Source organism: Oryctolagus cuniculus, chromosome 7, assembly GCF_964237555.1.
Source record: "Oryctolagus cuniculus chromosome 7, mOryCun1.1, whole genome shotgun sequence".
Taxonomy (NCBI): Eukaryota; Metazoa; Chordata; class Mammalia; order Lagomorpha; family Leporidae; genus Oryctolagus; species Oryctolagus cuniculus.
Window position 1 is genome coordinate 156422933 of NC_091438.1, and position 16180 is coordinate 156439112.

Consider the following 16180-nt stretch of genomic DNA (forward strand, 5'->3'; position numbering starts at 1 on the left):
CAGTGATGCCTGAGAGGAGCAGTGGCCTCCCTTCATGGGGGGGTGGGTGGGTAGAGTCCCCATCGCGAGAAGGCCGCCGCCTACCGGCCAGGAGGGCAGCTTTCCCCAAGAGCTGTACTTGACTGTGGACCCTGTAGCTTCCAGAATTGTGAGCAAACAGACACCTGCTGTCTGTGCAGTCCACGGCAGCCAGAGGTGAGTGACACACACAGGGGATGGATGGCTGGGGGCCAGAGGGGAGGGAAAGCAGAGGGCGGACGGCAGGTGCACAGACCGGGGGTGGGGGGCACTGAAGTCCCCAGCCCGGAAGCAAGGCGACCCACCTCACACTTCCGTCAGGATCCACACTAAAGCATAAAATACAGTTCTGTTCCCCCCCTTCAGTGGCTACTCTGAATCATTTTTGGAAATAGAAAATACCAAAAATAGCAAATTCTTTCCCTAAATGTCTGCCTCTGTCTGTCTGAGCCTCACGAGGGTGTTCAGTGGCCACAGGTCTGGGAACACCTGGCGAGGGTTCCCGCAATGACCCTGGGTTTCTTTGCCTGCCAGGCCACAGGCCTGCCCTCCCTCACCAGGAAGCCCTCCAGACAACACTCGCCCACATCCAGCGATGCCCACGTGCAGTGACTCCCCCCCACCCCCCGCCGCTGGCAGAGTGACGTGTGCCCCCCTGCCATGACCTCTGGTCTGGAGCTCGGAGACCGCACAGCGGCTCTGTCTCGTGCCCCAGCCGGCGGAGGCCTTTGGGTGGGCTGTGGGGCTTCCATGGTCAACCACAGCCCCTGAGAGGCCTGCCCGCCCCCCACTCGAGATGCCCACCGCCCCAGGGTGAAGATGTGTTCTGGGCTGCAGCGGACCGGAGCTGCCAAGGGCTTCAAGGCCCCAGAAACAAGGGGCCGCTGGGGTCCACCCCAGCCCCGGCCGCTCTGCAGTACCCTTGCTGAGCCGGATAGCGTCGTGTGCAGAGGCAGCAAGGTGAGCGCGTGGAGATGCATCAGGCCAGGACCGTCTCAGGCTGCCATGCAGTAAGTGCCCAGTAAGGGGCAGCTCTGAGTCACAAACCCGCAGAATGGATTCTTCTGGCCGTGGCAGCCAACCCGGTCCCCCCACTCTGCCTTCCTTCAGTGACCCGCAGCCAAGGGCCGCAGCGTTGGCAGCTCCGGCTTTCCTCCTCGCCAGCCCCCAGAGGCTCAGAACTCCAGGACAAAGCCCTGCTGTCCCCTGCCCAGGCCCAGCTCACCTGAGGGGCAGCGGTAGCAGCACTGGCCGGCAGCCTTGTCGTAGTAGCGTCCGGGGTCTCTGGCACAGGCGTCCTTGAGGGCGCGATCCTGGGGGTCAGAGAAGAGGGTGAGGCCTGGCAGAGCCAACAGAGGTCGCCCTTGAGCCACTCTAGTCCTGGGAGCCCTAGGTCTGCTCGCGGCCAAGGCTGGGCCTGAGACCCAGCCGCACAATGCAGAACCGGGATGAGGGGTGGGCGCGTGGCACAGCAGTTAAGATGCCGACGGGCTGTCCAAGGCCATATCAGAGGCCCGGGTTCAAATCCAGCCCTGTTTTTTTTTTTTTTTTTTTTTTTTTTTTGACAGGCAGAGTGGACAGTGAGAGAGAGAGACAGAGAGAAAGGTCTTCCTTTGCCGTTGGTTCACCCTCCAATGGCTGCCGTGGCCGGCGCGCTGCGGCCGGCACACCGCGCTGATCCAATGGCAGGGGCCAGGTACTTCTCCTGGTCTCCCATGGGGTGCAGGGCCCAAGCACTTGGGCCATCCTCCACTGCCTTCCCGGGCCACAGCAGAGAGCTGGCCTGGAAGAGAAGCAACCGGGACAGAATCCGGCACCCCAACTGGGACTAGAACCCAGTGTGCTGGCGCCGCTAGGTGGAGGATTAGCCTATTGAGCCACGGCGCTGGCCTCGGCCCTGCTTCTGACTCCAGTTTCCCGTTGGTGCACATCCTGGGAGGTGGCAGGGATGGCTCAAATGCTTGGGTCCCTGTCACCTGCATGGGAGACCCAGATGGAGCCCCCAGTTCCTGGCTTCAGCCTGGCCCAGCCCTGGCTGCTTTGGGCATTTGGGGAGTGAACCAGTGGATGGAATTAATCACCCCGTCTCTGTTTCTCTGCCTTTCAAATAAAATGAAAATAAACACACAGCAACATATTTAAAAATCAGGATGAGAACTTCCGGATCCATTCCTTCCTCCCCAAAACACTCCATGAGGGAGAAGAGGCGGAGGGCAACTCCAACGCCCACCCCAACGCTGGGCGTTCCGGCCTCTCTCCTCCCCCACACCTGCAGCAAACGCTCCCGGCCCCCTTTGGAACCCTGGCCCTCTGCCGGCTTTCCCCCTCCGCCTTCCCCGGGGTTCACCACGGAGTCGCCTCCTGACGAGCTTGGCTGCTGGGGCCGAACCCCTACAGATGGCGCCCAGCGTGGGCGCGGGGAGAAGGCGCCGGGCAAGCAGGAGGGCGCCACCACGCCGCCCCCTCCTCCCTGTCTTGGCTGGCCCTGGCCCTGGCGGACAGCTCACCAACATCCCCTTGGGGGTTAGCACCCTTTATATTTGAGTGCTGTTTAAGCCACGTCTGTCCACCCAGCGTGTCCGGGAGTTCCCCCACGTGACCTGCCGGGGGCTGTGGTCTGACCTTTGCTGCCAAGTCCCCTCCTTGTGTTTGGGGTGAAGCACAGGTCCAGGACTGGTTTTTTCAGGAATGTGCACTTGGAACAAACTCCCTGCTGTATCCCTGGGGCTCTTTGGAAGTCAAGCCCCACGGTTAGGAAGAGGTTAAGAGAGGAAATCTCATGTTACAGAGGAGGAATGCAGCCCAGAGAGGTGCAGCCACCTGCCTGAGGTCACACAGCAGCCAGGTGCAGAGAGGAGAGTTGAACTCACTGTGTCCCCAATTCTGTCCCCATCTCTGGGCCACAGGATCATGCTTAGCATACAAAAGCCCAGGTGCTAGGGCTGGTGCTGTGGTGTAGCTGGTTAAGCCTCCACCTATGATGCCGGCATCCCATATGGGTGCTGGTCCGAGACCCAGCTGCTCCACTTCTTTTTTTTTTTTTTTTTAATTTTTTGACAGGCAGAGTGGACAGTGAGAGAGAGAGAGACAGAGAGAAAGGTCCTCCTTTGCCGTTGGTTCACCCTCCAATGGCCGCCGTGGCCAGTGCGCTGCGGCCGGCGCACTGCGCTGATCCAAAGCCAGGAGCCAGGTGCTTCTCCTGGTCTCCCATGGGGTGCAGGGCCCAAGCACTTGGGCCATCCTCCACTGCACTCCCTGGCCACAGCAGAGGGCTGGCCTGGAAAAGGGGCAACTGGGACAGAATCCGGTGCCCCAACCGGGACTAGAACCCAGTGTGCCGGCGCCACTAGGTGGAGGATTAGCCTAATGGCCCTGGCGCCAGCCTGCTCCACTTCTGATCCAGCTCCCTGCTAATCTGCCTGGGAAAGCAGCAGAAGATGGCCCAAATCTTTGGGTCCCTGCACCCATGTGGGAGACCCGGATGGAGCTCTGGGCTCTGCTGCTGACTTTGGCACAGCCCAGTCCTGGCTGTTATGGCCATCTGGGGAGTGAACCAGCAGATGGAAGATCTCTCTCTCTCTCTCTCTCTCCCCCCTCCTCCTCCTCTTCTCTCTCTGTAACTCTGCCTTTCAAATAAAAAAAAATCTTTAAAACAATTAAAAGCCCATGTGCCGAGGACACATCACCCTAAGGCCATCCTAACAAAAGCCCACGGTCTGAATCCAATCAGGGAGAAACATCAGACAAACCAATGCAGGAAAGACAAGGAAGAGCCGAGGAATGTTCCAGAATGGGGGAGAGACATGAAGGCTGATGCTGAATCGGGGTGGGGGGCAGCTACCAAGGAGCCTGGTGGGATAAGCGGTGAGCCCTGATGCTGGGTTCTGTGAGTGGCATTGATGACTTATTTACATAACAGAAGCAAGCAGGCTGAAATATTCAGGAGCGAAGGGTCCAAATGTCTGCAACTAACCCGCAAATGGTTCCACAAAAGAAAATAGCAGTAATACAGCAGCGCGTGTATGCATGGAGAGGAGCGAACAAAACCGCACCTGTAACAGCCAGGGGGTGTCGGTGTGCATCCACGGCTGACCCCCAGAGGGCGCTCTTCCCACTGCCAGACTCAAAGCTGAGTCCATCTTCCATGTGGCGCTTACTGGTCAGGCCACAGGTCTCGCCAGCTGTTCCCAGACATGTGGGTGGGGGCCCGGCTCAGCCCCCTCTCCCAGCACCCAGCCCCTGCGGCTGGCCTTTCCCAGAAGACACAGCAGGGTTTCTTTGGCCTGTGATGTCATCACTTTACAAGAGTCCAGAAAGGGGGGTAGAGTCAAGGACCTGTGTGGTTGCAGAAGTGATGGGAATGGCAGCCCGAGACCCTGTCACCATGGAAACCAGGCTCCCAGAAGGCGGAGCCCAGCCCAAGGTGGGGTCCAGATTTGAGGCGGGGGGGGGGGGTGTTGTGGTGCCGCAGGTAAAGCCACCACTTGGGATGCCCACGCTCCACACCCGAGTGCCGGTTTAAGACCCGGCTGCTCCGCTTCCTCTGGCTCTGGGCTAATGTGCCTTCGAAGGCAGCGGGTGATGGCCCAAGTGCTTGAGTTCCTGCTACCCACGTGGGGAGACCTGGGTGGAGCTCCTGCCTCCTGGCTTCGCCTGGTCCCACCCCAGCTGTTGCCGACATTGGGGGAGTGAACCAACAGATGGAAGATATTCTCTTTCTCTCTCTCCTATCCTCTCCTCTCTCCTCTCTCCACCTTTCAAATAAATAAATATTTAAAAAGAAAAAAAGGATCTAGGGCCAGCACTGTGGTGCAGTGGGTTAAAAACCACAGCCTGCAGTGCCAACATCCCATATGGGTGCCAGTTCTAGTCCTGGCTGCTCCACTTCTGATCCAGCTCCCTGCTAATGCACCTGGGAAAGCAGTGGAAGATGGCCCAAGTCTTTGAGCCCCTGCACCCACATGGGAGACCCAGATGAAGCTCCCGGCTCCTGGCTTCCACCTGGCCCAACCGTCACAGCCATCTGGGGAGTGAACCAGCAAATGGAAGACCTCTCTCCTTCCCTCTTCCTCTCTGTAATTCTGCCTTTCAAATAAATAAAGCTTAAAAAAAAAAAAAAAAGTATTTGAGGCCAGGTCAGCTATCCCGACCACAGCACAGTGGCGCCAAGCCCTCCTGGGCACCATGCAGCTGAACGGGACCCAGAACTGCCCCCAGGAACTGTGACCCCTCCGTAGGGCCCCCAGCCCGTCAAGTAGAGAAAGCTTTGCCACGGGCTGCACTGTCTGTGGCCCCCGAAGCTGGCCCAGTCCCTGCCCCAAGCACAACGCCCTGCTGCCTCCCCCACCTGCCACGCTGCCCCTCGCTGCCCCTCGCTGCCCCCCGCTCCCATCCAGCTCCTGGCGGAGAAGAAGTGACAGCTGCCTTGGAGCAGCAGCAGCCCGGAAGTCTGCCCCTCGGGATTTCAGGGGCCTGACATTCCCGCTCCAGGGGACCAGGGAGGGAGCCTGGGGGCTTCGCTCTGGGCCCTGCCTGGGAAGGCGCAGGGAGGGGGGAGAAGAGTGGGAGGGGGAAGCCCGAGGCTGGAGGAGGAGCCTTTGGGTGGGGTTCCCCTGTCTGCTGGAGGCAGAGCAAGGTGTCCACGGGGTGCTGAGCTGTGCAGCCAGAGGTCTGTGGCCAGCCCTAGTGGCCCCACGGCCCAGAGAGAACGGCCTAGGCCTGAGCAGCTCTCAGCTACTTTCGGGTGGTTTGGTTTTCCCTGTAAGACTTGGTAAATTTCACTTTCAAAAATCCCCACCTGGTCTCCGCTGAATGAGGGAAAGGAGCTGACCACACCTGTGCCGGCCAAGTCTGCAGCGGGGGCGGTGGGGGCGGCACAAGCGCACATCCTCACCGGGGCCAGCGCTGTGCAGGGAACCCCCTCCCCGCACCCCGCAACACAGACACCTGCTGACTCGGGGGCGGTGCCTGGGACTTGCTCGTTCCTGGCCAGGCCCCGCCCCGCCCCCCCACTGAGTCAGGTGCACCGATGTTTGAAGAGTGCTGATGTAAAGAGAGCATAAATGCCACATTCTTTCACTTCCAGCAGGAAAAGTGATTCTAATAGCCAAATAGGATCGTCCCATTTTACAGGCAGCACAACCGAGCCCCAGGGAAGAAATGTGCCCAGCGCCGTGCAGCTCGGCAATGTGCTTCTCCTCCAGGCTGTGACCCCCTCCCCGACCCCCGAGACTGCTTCCAAAAGGCTCTGTCCTCCCCGTCTCCCAGTCTCTCACTGCCCCCTGCCAGCGGCTTCCTCCTGCAGATCATGGCCCCACCCCCAAGCCTGTTCCCTCGTGACATCAGGGGGGTAGCATGACTTTTCAGAAGCTGTCATCTGCCAACCACACCCCGTTCCGCAGGGACTGAGGGACCACACTAGTCGCCTCCCAGTTCTGGGGAGCTCTGAACCCCTCTGCACCCAGGGCACTCACCTGAGCTCCAGGTCAGGAGCCACCTGAGAGTGAAGTCGCCCTGTCCCCCCCAGACACACCCCCCAGGTGCACACAGCCTCTCCCTCAGCTGTCACACCCGGGAGCAGGAGCCAGGCTTCCCCCCAGCTCCCCCCCCTCCCCTGTTCAGGGGACACAGACGCAGCCACAGAGGATAGAGCCGGAGCCCCTCGCCGGAACAGGTGTAGCGAGACTCAGCACCATCCTCACCTGGTACCGCCCACCAGGGCTGGAAGAGGAGACGAGAAGGGGCTGGGGGCAGCAGGACAGCGACCCCAGCGACGACCACCCCCAACCCCAGATTCGACGCCCCTGTCACCTACAGGGCACAGGGGAGTTCAGGAAGCAGGTGCAGCAAAAATCCCTGCTAACCGACCTTGAGACGGGAGACCACCCCATCCTGCGTCATCTGGGTGGGCCCAGGGTAATCCCAGTCCTTAAAAACGCGAGATTCAGAGAGCCAGAGAGAGAGATGCGGTGGTGACAGAAGCAGGGTCGGGGACGCCACGCGGCTGGCCCCGAAGGTGGAGGCGGGGGCACAAGCCAAGGCCCTGGGGCGGCCTCTGGGGCGAAGAGGAAAAAGGCATGGGAACGGGTTCTGTCCCGGAGCCTTCAGGAGGAACAACCACTCAGACTCCGAGGCTACGGAACTGGGGAAGGGGTTGGGCACAGCAGGGAAGACGCCCCCCTGAGTGCCTGGGTCAGCTCGCGCTCTGCGTCTGCCTCCAGCTTCCCGCTAACCTGTCCCCAGGAGGCAGCAGGTGATGGCTCAAGGACTCCCTCCCTGCCATGCCCGAGGGAGCCCTGGATGGGGTTCTGGGCTCCTGGCCTTGGCCTGGTCCAGCCCCAGCTGCTGCAGGATTTTGGGGAGTGAATCAGCTGATGGAAGACTGACTCTCTCTCTCTCTCTCTCTCTCTCTCTCTCTCTCTGTCTCTCAAGCAAATAAAAAAATTACAGAACCAAAAGATAATAATTTGAGTTATTTTAAGCCATTAACTGTGTGGCACCGGCAGCTGCAACAGGAAACTAAGCCCCCCTGAGAAGACAAAGAAGAGACCCAAAGTCCCGGCCCGCGTGCCCAGCCTGAACCAGGCACGTGCTGGACACGGGGACAATGCACGGGGCGGGGAGGGGTCTCGATGCACAGGTGCTGGGAGCGCCCAGAACAGGCACTGGGCAGACACTAGGTGACCATCTGGAGAATGACTGACGGACGGACAGACAGACAGATGGAGATACCTGTAGACGAGAACAGGAAAACAAGCAGCACTGGTGCGGTGCAGGACGTCGGCACCAGGATCATGAGACGGGCAGAGAGGAGAGTGCGCAGGGCCGGGCCGTGGAGGCGGAGCCCTGCATCTACCCTGGCCGCCAAGAAGGCTTGGACTGGGGGAAGCGCGTTGTGGGCAGCAGGCACGGCCGAAGCAGGGTGCCCCCGCAGGAAGGGCCGGGCCGCCAGGGGTCCGGGGGTCAGACGGTGCGGGCAGGAGGACAGGAGGCCCAGTACTGGGGCCCTGGCGACACGCCTGTCCTTTACTGTCATCTCCCACAGACCACTGCATCCCGCGCTGGCTCTACACTGTTAGGAGGCGAGAAAGGGCAGCAAAACCCAGATAGCGCAAGAACCACTGACTTCCACGGAAGAGGTCTTCGCTTTAAGTCGCAGGCTTCTCCTCGCTCTCTGTCCAGGAATGGGCCAGGTGGGGGGAGGGGGACAGACAGACAAACTGCATGTTGTTTCCCAAACTTCACTGGCCACAGCACCCTTCTCCCCGGAACTCCTACTTCACTCCTGCTCCCCGGAAGTGAGTGTGGGAAACGCTGTCTTTGACGGTAGCGAGCCACTCAAGGTTTGAGAGCAGGGGTGGGCCCGAGGAACCGTGGTCTGGCCACGCCAAGGCAGCTGCGGGTGGGACCTGCAGATCAAGCCATCGGGCCCGCGGATGACGCTGTGTCTCCGGAGGGCCTTGGCAGAGAGGGGCTCCCAGCTGTTTCAGAGCGATGGGGAGAGTGGGTCAGTACCAGAACCGCCTGGCCCGAGTCCAGACTCAGCCCCGGCTCCGCCCTCCTCCCCTCTGTGCCTCCCTGCTCCGCAGAAATCCCGTGCCTGCTTCAGGAGCCGGTCAAATGGGCTGCAGCCTTCCGGAAAGTTCTGGGCTGCAGCAAGTGTGGGCGGTACACTCCCAGCGGTAGCTCAGATGTGGTAAAAACCACCCCAGAGGGGCGGGCGGGGTGGCACAGTGGGTGAGCCGCGGCCTGGGGCAGCTGCACCGTGCGGCAGTGCCGGCGGCCCTGCCTCCAAGCCAGCTTCCTGCTCATGTGTGCCCTACGCGTGGGCTCCTGGCTTCTGCCTGGCCCAGCCCTGACCATTGTGGCCACTTGGGGAGTGAACCAGATGGAAGTCATCCCTCTCCCCATCTCAAATACAAACAAACAAACTTTTCTTTAAGAATATGGGGGCCGGCACCGTGGCTCACTAGGCTAATCCTCCACCTTGGGGCGCCGGCACATCGGGTTCTAGTCCCGGTTGGGGCGCCGGATTCTGTCCCGGTTGCCCCTCTTCCAGGCCAGCTCTCTGCTGTGGCCCGGGAGTGCAGTGGAGGATGGCCCAGGTCCTTGGGCCCTGCACCCCATGGGAGACCAGGAGAAGCCCCTGGCTCCTGGCTTCGGATCAGCGCGGTGCACTGGCCACAGCAGCCACTGGAGGGTGAACCAACAGCAAAAGGAAGACCTTTCTCTCTGTCTCTCTCTCTCACTGTCCACTCTGCCTGTCCAAAAAAAAAAAAAAATACTCCCCAGTAGCAGCCACAGAAAGCATAATGGGGGGATGGAGGGGCCCCCGGTGCGAGCAGGGGGCGCCCTGGCCTCTTTCCAGAGGGCCGGTGTGTTTCCTGCCTGTGGGGAGGGACCAGGGCCCAGAAGCCCACCCCTACAGAGGTAGAGAACTCTCCGCACAGCCGCTGCAGTCCTGGCTTCCCTCACGCCGTCTGGGAAGCCTGGGACCATTCCGGGGGGGGCGGTGCAGAGGCCACAATGCCTGAGGTCACTGTGAGACCAAGGTCAAGAGCAGGGTGTGGGGGCCGGCGCTGTGCCCTAGCCGGTAAAGCCGCCTCCTGCAGTGCAGACATCCCATATGGACACTGGTTCGAGTCCTGGCTGCTCCACTTCTGATCCTGCTCTCTGCTGTGGCCTGGGGAAGCAGAGGAAGATGACCCAAGTGCTTGGGCCCCTGCACCTGCATGGGAGACCCAGAGGAAGCTCCTGGCTCCTGGCTCCAGATCGGCCCAGCTCTGGCCGTTGTGGCCATTTGGGGAATGAACCAGAGGATGGAGGACCTTTCTCTCTCTCCCTCTCTGCCTCTGCCTCTAACTCTGCCTTTCAAATAATAAATAAATAAATCTTTAAAACAAAAAACAAACAAGCAGGGTATGACCTTGGCTGACTCTAAAGGCCACACACCCCGAGCACATGATTTACTGTCCCCCAAAAAAGACTTTTGACGAGGGCAGTGGGCAGACTGAGGCAAACGCAGGGAGTGGCGGGCAGAAGAATGAGCCCCCAGCAGTGGCCACATGCTGACCCCCAGAACCTGAGCTTGTGGGGTTAAGTGTAGGCTCCTGAGTCAAGGTCATTATCCTGGTTCATCCACAGCCACGGGGACCCAGTGGAATCGCAAAGGTGTGCACGAGAGGGAGACTCCCAGAGTGTCAGAGACGGAGGAGAGACCTGATGGGGGGCCAGCAGGCGGGGGAGCGGCCCAGCAGGGCCAGCAGTGGGTGGTGGGAGAAGCAAGGAGGCGTGGCTTGCCCGAGCCCCGGGAAGAACCAGCCCTGCTGGCTCATGCAAGGTTTCTCACACTCGTGGCTGTAGGAGACTCAGGTATAGGTGAAATTGAACTTGGGCTTTTCCCAAAAACACACATTCTATCCTTGACTTATCCTTGACTGGTTTTTCTCACCTCCCCAAAGGAAGTCACCAGCCAGCCAGGTGCTGCCCCCAGCCATGGACAGGGTCCCGGGTGCCCTCTGCCCTCGGCACTCGCACCCGGTCCATCCACAGGCCCGGCTGCTCTGACTTCGGAGCGACCCCCACCTCCACCGGCCCCTCCTGGATTCCTGCACTCGTCAGCTTCCCGCCCCCACCCCACGGCTGACCCATCCTGTGACATCACTTCTCAGCCAGGAACCTCCCTCCCAGCCGCAGGCCACAGAGGTCCGCGCCAGCCTCCCCCTCCCATGCCTCCCTTGGGCCCCTCTCCCCGCCTCCCCGCTCTGCTCTGGCTGCCACACCCCTGGCTCCCCAGGACTTCTGCCCCTGGGCCTTCTACTGGCTGCCTCCTGCCTTCTACTCTGTGTGGAGGCCATTGCTCCGAGGGGCTGTCCCGTTTCCCCCACCTAGAGACACCTGTCTGTCTCATGCCACAGGCTGTACCGCCCCCACTGTGGTCAGCACAAACACAGTGCGTGTCTGCTGGGCCCCCCCCCCCCCCGTCTCACAATGCCACCCAGTGGCTGCACCTGCCGCCCCCCGGCCCACAGTAGGTGCTCAACGAATGTTTGTGGAATGAATGAGTTGGCAATAACAGGATGACGAAGGGCTTCAGGCCCATGCCACCTGGGAAATCCGTGTTGGGGGACCTGGGTATGACGGGTCCAGAGTCTTGGGAGCCCAGAGCAGTAGCCGCCACAGTGCTGAGCCGTATTTGAGGTGGGGGGTGGGTGACTCATGTCCAGGACAGGGGAAGCTTTGAGGAGGCAGACTTCGGAGCACCGTGAAGATTTTTTTTTTTTTTTGACAGGCAGAGTGGACAGTGAGAGAGAGAGAGACAGAGGGAAAGGTCTTCCTTTACCATTGGTTCACCCTCCAATGGCCACCACGGCTGGCACGCTGCGGCCAGCGCACCGCGCTGATCCAAAGCTGGGAGCCAGGTGCTTCTCCTGGTCTCCCATGGGGTGCAGGGCCTAAGCACTTGGGCCGTCCTCCACTGCACTCCTGGGCCACAGCAAGAGCTGGCCTGGAAGAGGGGCAACCGGGACAGAATCCGGCGCCCCGACCGGGACTAGAACCCGATGTGCCGGCACCGCAAGGTGGAGCATTAGCCTAGTGAGCCGCGGCGCCAGCCTGAAGATCTTCTAAACCTCGGGCGGCACGCACTGCCTTGGGAAGGAGTGAGCGTCCCGTCGCAGGAGGCAGACAAGCAGGGGCTGAATGATTCCTGGGGATTGAAAGCCCTGGAGCCATGCCCAGCACAGCGCAGCTGCTCGCGTAAGGTCTGGGGTGAGTGAATGAATGAATGAACGTCCCGGAAGGAGCTGCGGGTGAATGAATGAGTGAATGAATGAAAGTCCCGGAAGGACCCAGGCTCTCAGTGAGTAACTGGACCAGGTGGCGAACAGAAAGTCCCTCCCCGCCACAAAGGCCACTGAGAATGCCCAGTGGTTTTCCAATGTAGATTCTGGAACAAGGGCCCCGCCCCCACCCCAACACCCCCTGGAAAAGAGAGAGGCCGGGAACTGGCATGGACCCGGGGCGGCCTTTTCTGACACTCTGCGTGCAGGGCTTAGGCCCGCCCAGGAAAAGGGGGCCCCCCATCCCAGGGTCAGTGCCCAGACCCCACAAGGCCCTGCTGGCCCAGGCCCAGCTGAACGAAGCCGCCCCGCGGCCCGTTTTCCTCTGTGCACTCCTGCGCTGCGAGGGCGCCGAGGGCGCACAAACCTGAGGGTGAATCACAAGTACTCAAGAAGCAAGAGATGAGTGGGAGCTGCAGAAACTTCCAGTAAACGCTGACCGCCTCCCAGCACTGGCTGCTCTCAGGCTGAGTAATGAGGCACCCTCCCGCCACGGGGCTCCCACTGCCCCAGCCCCACTCCGAGCAGAGCGCCCTTGACGGCAGGCCAGCGCCTCTTTCTCCTGCCTGCACCCATGGTCCCAGCCCCGCAAATGCCACCTTCCCAGGACTGGCCCAGCAAACGTCTCCTGCCCTCCCCCCGGGACCTGCGACCCCACGGCCCAGGCGCACTCCGCTCTGGGCAGAGCTAGCTTTTCACGTGGGGCCCCGGTGGGTGTCTGGCCTGGTGGTTAAGACACTGACGAAGATGCCCACAGTCCACATTGGAGCGTCTGCGTTTGATAGCTGGCTTCCGCGCGATCCCAGCTTCCTGCCAATGGAGGCCCTGGGAGGCAGTGGGTGATGGATGACTCTAGTAGTTGGGTCCCTGCACCGAGTTCCCAGCTTCAAGCTTGGGCCCAAGCCCAGCGCTGGCCATTGAAGGCATCTGGGCAATGAACAAGCAGATGGGCTCTCTGGCTGGCTGTCTATCTGCCTCTCAAATGAAGTAATTAAGGGGAAAAAAAGGTTTATTTTTAAGTGGGAGCCCCAGTGGGACGATGACACACAGAGCTTCTCACGCCAGCAGCTTCACCCCGGGGAACCCTCCCCGGCTGAGCCCGGCTGGAACTGGGGGACGTGGATGTGCAAGGGGCTTGTGGCCTCGGTGCTAGGATGACGTTGGGGGACCTAAGTCTGCAGTCTACCAAAGGGCTTGGCCTCCCCTCCCCCACCCTGAGCACCTGGATGCAAAGATGGTGGTGAGGGACACGCCCTCCTCCCCCCGCCCGAGTGATGGCAGAGCCGTCCTGGGTCCCATGACACAGCCCCTCTTGGGGAAGGCAGCGCTGGGTGGCGTCAGAGGCCTTTTCGCCCTGGGGTACCAGCCACATGCGACAGAGATTTGAAAATCCAGACGGAGACGACAAAAAGATTCTACAGTCAAAGGCATACGAGCCCTGATTGGATTTTTTTTTTTTTTTTTTTTTAATGAGCATCCTAAGTCTTGACTGGGGAACCGGAGGAGGAAGCCCACTTGAGGGGCCAAAGGGAGTCCCCTGCTGGGCACCTCACCCCCCGCATCCGATTCCTACTCAGAAAGGCCCAGTGCCCAGGCATGAGACCAGGAGAGATACTCAGTCCAGGAGGTGGAAGATGCAAATGAAGACAACAAGGATGTAGTCCCTTCCACTGGTTACAGTGACAAAAATAAAAACCCTGATAAGATCAAAGTCGGTTAGGATGTGCGGAAGCTGCTACTCCCTGGGCGGCCGGCGGGAGGGTGTTCTGTCCAGCCAGCCCCCTCGGCAGCCCGGGACCAGCGACCTTTGGGCAACGTGGATCATGCATTTTGTTCCATTTTTTCACGAACTTGTTGCAAGACCCTTGTAGGTGCTCCTCTGAGTGAGAAGCACACACGTTGCCCCCAAACTCCCACGCCCAGGGCTATACACTGGGCCAACCAGCAGGAAACTCAGCTGGGCACCGCTCCGCTTGGCAGAAACCAACACAGCATGGGGCCGGCGCTGTGGCACAGTAGGCTAAGCCTCCGCCTGTGACGCCGGCAACCCATATGGGCGCCAGTTCGAGTCCCAGCTGCTCCACTTCCAATCCAGCTCCCTGCTATGGCCTGGGAAAGCAGTGGAAGATGGCCCAAGTCCTTGGGCCCCTGCACCCACGTGGGAGACCCGGAAGAAGCTCCTGGCTCCTGGCTTCGGATCAGCCCAGCTCCAGTCCGGCCAATTGGGGAGTGCATCAGTGGACGGAGGACCTCTCTGTCCCTTCCTCTCTCTGTAACTCTACCTCTCAAATAAATAAATAAATAAATCTCATGAAGAAGGAGGAGGAGGAGGAGACTACACAGCACTGGCAAAGGTTGGCAGGACCCACAGCAAAGCTCTCCCCGGCACAGGTGCACATTGTAAAAGCCAAAGGACGCGCCACACACACCGTGGGGCACCTAACACAGAACCTTCTATGTACACAGTATAAACACGGGCATGCCCCGGTAGAGCTGCACAAATCAATGGTGGTGACTACAACTTCAAAGGAATCAGGAGAAGGTGTCAGGAGCCCGGGCTCTATCCGTAGCGTGTCTAGTTTTGCGGTGAGGATGTGTTCAGCTATTCCTTGTAGAATGAAGTGCATAGAGTTTGCCGTTTGTAACTGAGGGAGGGATTTCAAGAAATGAAGTCCATGACCTTCAGCTGCCAGACACCAGCCCAGTACCCCAAACCCCTCTCACATTCCTTCGTGTCTTCTCCCGGGCACCCTGGCACTGGGAGCCCTTGCCTTGCCCCAGGTGAGGGCTGGGAGACCTGCAAGGGGGAATGCAGTCCACACAACACCGCGGGTTGCTCCCCCTGCCCTCTGCCCTGGGTAACCCCATTGGAGGCGGGATCCCTGCCTGACCCCCCCCCCACTCCGGTCCCACCCATATCCTCTCTCCTCTGCCTGAAGCCTGCTCTGCCTCCCTCCTCCCCCTGCCCGCAGGCTCAGACAGAGCTAGAGCCCCAGGCCCTCGCCTCCATCTGCACACTCCACCGGTACCCACCAGTACCAACTCTGGGTGTGGATGCAGGGGCCACACCTGATGGATCTGACTCCCCCTCCCCCTACCAGTGCTACTGGCACATGCCCGGTTTCCCTAAAGCAGTTCCTAAATTCAGTTTTGGGGCTTCCCTGGACAGATGCCACCCCCAGAGCCCACGTCAGCACCACTCCTACCTCTCTCCAGGAGCCGGAGCCCCCCAGGATGCTCTGTCCATACTGCTGGTTGGCCAGGCAGGATAGGAAAGCCAGTCTGGCTGGTGCAGCGCGCTCACCCCTGCGTCTCACGCACACCTCCTTCTGCCTCCCTTCCCAGGCCCCCCAGCAGAGGGGCATAGTCAGACACTGGCCCCTGCTGGCCACGGAGGACCGCAGCTGGCCTGCGCACGGACAAACAGCACCTCTCTGGCTCCCAGCTGAGTCAGACCCGGGACCCGCGCGGGCCGGAGGAGGTGCCGCACTGGCTCTAAAGGCAACCACCGCCCACCTGTACGTCTGCGCCTCCCTGCGCCCCTGCCGGCACCTTCGCCCCCTCACTCCAGGTGGGCGGGGAATGCCCTTGGGCCGCTGCCTCCTCCCCATGCCCCCGGAACCCCCTTACCTGTGGAAAGGCCCACAACGCCCCCAGGAGCAGCAGCCCCAGCGCGGCGCGGAGGGTGCGCATCCCGGCTGGCTGAGCACGGAGCCAGCAGCCCGGGAAGCGCGGCGCCCACGTGCAGTCCCGGCGCTCTGAGCTGAGCGCGCGGGGACCTCGGGAGGCCACTTTTAACGGCACGCGGTGCAGTTCATCTGGGCTCCTCCCCGCCCCCACCACCGCGAGCCGCACAGACTGACTGGTTCCAGGAACGCGGGGCTCCTAGCCACGGAGAAAAAAGGGGGCAAACACGTGCAGAGATGACTCAGGACAAGACACTCCCCTGGTCATTTGAATGGCCCGCCCCGGAACTGACGAGCGTCAGTGGTCCTGGCTCCCAGGAGTCTGCTGCTGGCCCCAGCCGGCTGGGGTGCAGGAGGCAAGGGGCAGCTGACCCTGGAGGAGAGGGACTCTCAGGAGATCGGAGGCCCCAGCCCCACCTCCACACCAAGCAGGGTGAACCTGCAGCGGTTTCCTGCCCCTCGTGCCTTGAGTAGCAGCCTTTTCCCGCGCCCTGCAGATCCTCTGGAAGGGACCCTGGAGTGGGGACTGCAGAGAAAGCCACCACACACCCATCCCACTCATAGCACCTGCTGGGGGTGCGTCTGGGTGGAGGATGCTGGGTGGATGCTGGGTGACTGGGTGGAGGATGGAGGGAT

The 16180-nt window shown here is 60.9% G+C and overlaps 1 protein-coding gene across 1 annotated transcript in view; it reads right to left on the reverse strand.

Annotated features, from left to right (window-relative positions):
* The window catches only part of TNFRSF8 (TNF receptor superfamily member 8), a 59372-nt gene extending 43616 nt beyond the window's left edge, over positions 1-15756 (reverse strand). The window contains exons 1-2 of the mRNA XM_051834348.2: positions 15489-15756; positions 1244-1331 (exon numbers count right to left, since the gene is read on the reverse strand). Of these exons, the coding sequence (XP_051690308.2) occupies positions 1244-1331; positions 15489-15551 (151 nt within the window). The 5' untranslated portion in view covers positions 15552-15756. The remainder of the gene's footprint in view (positions 1-1243; positions 1332-15488) is intronic.
* Positions 15757-16180: the final 424 nt, after the last annotated feature.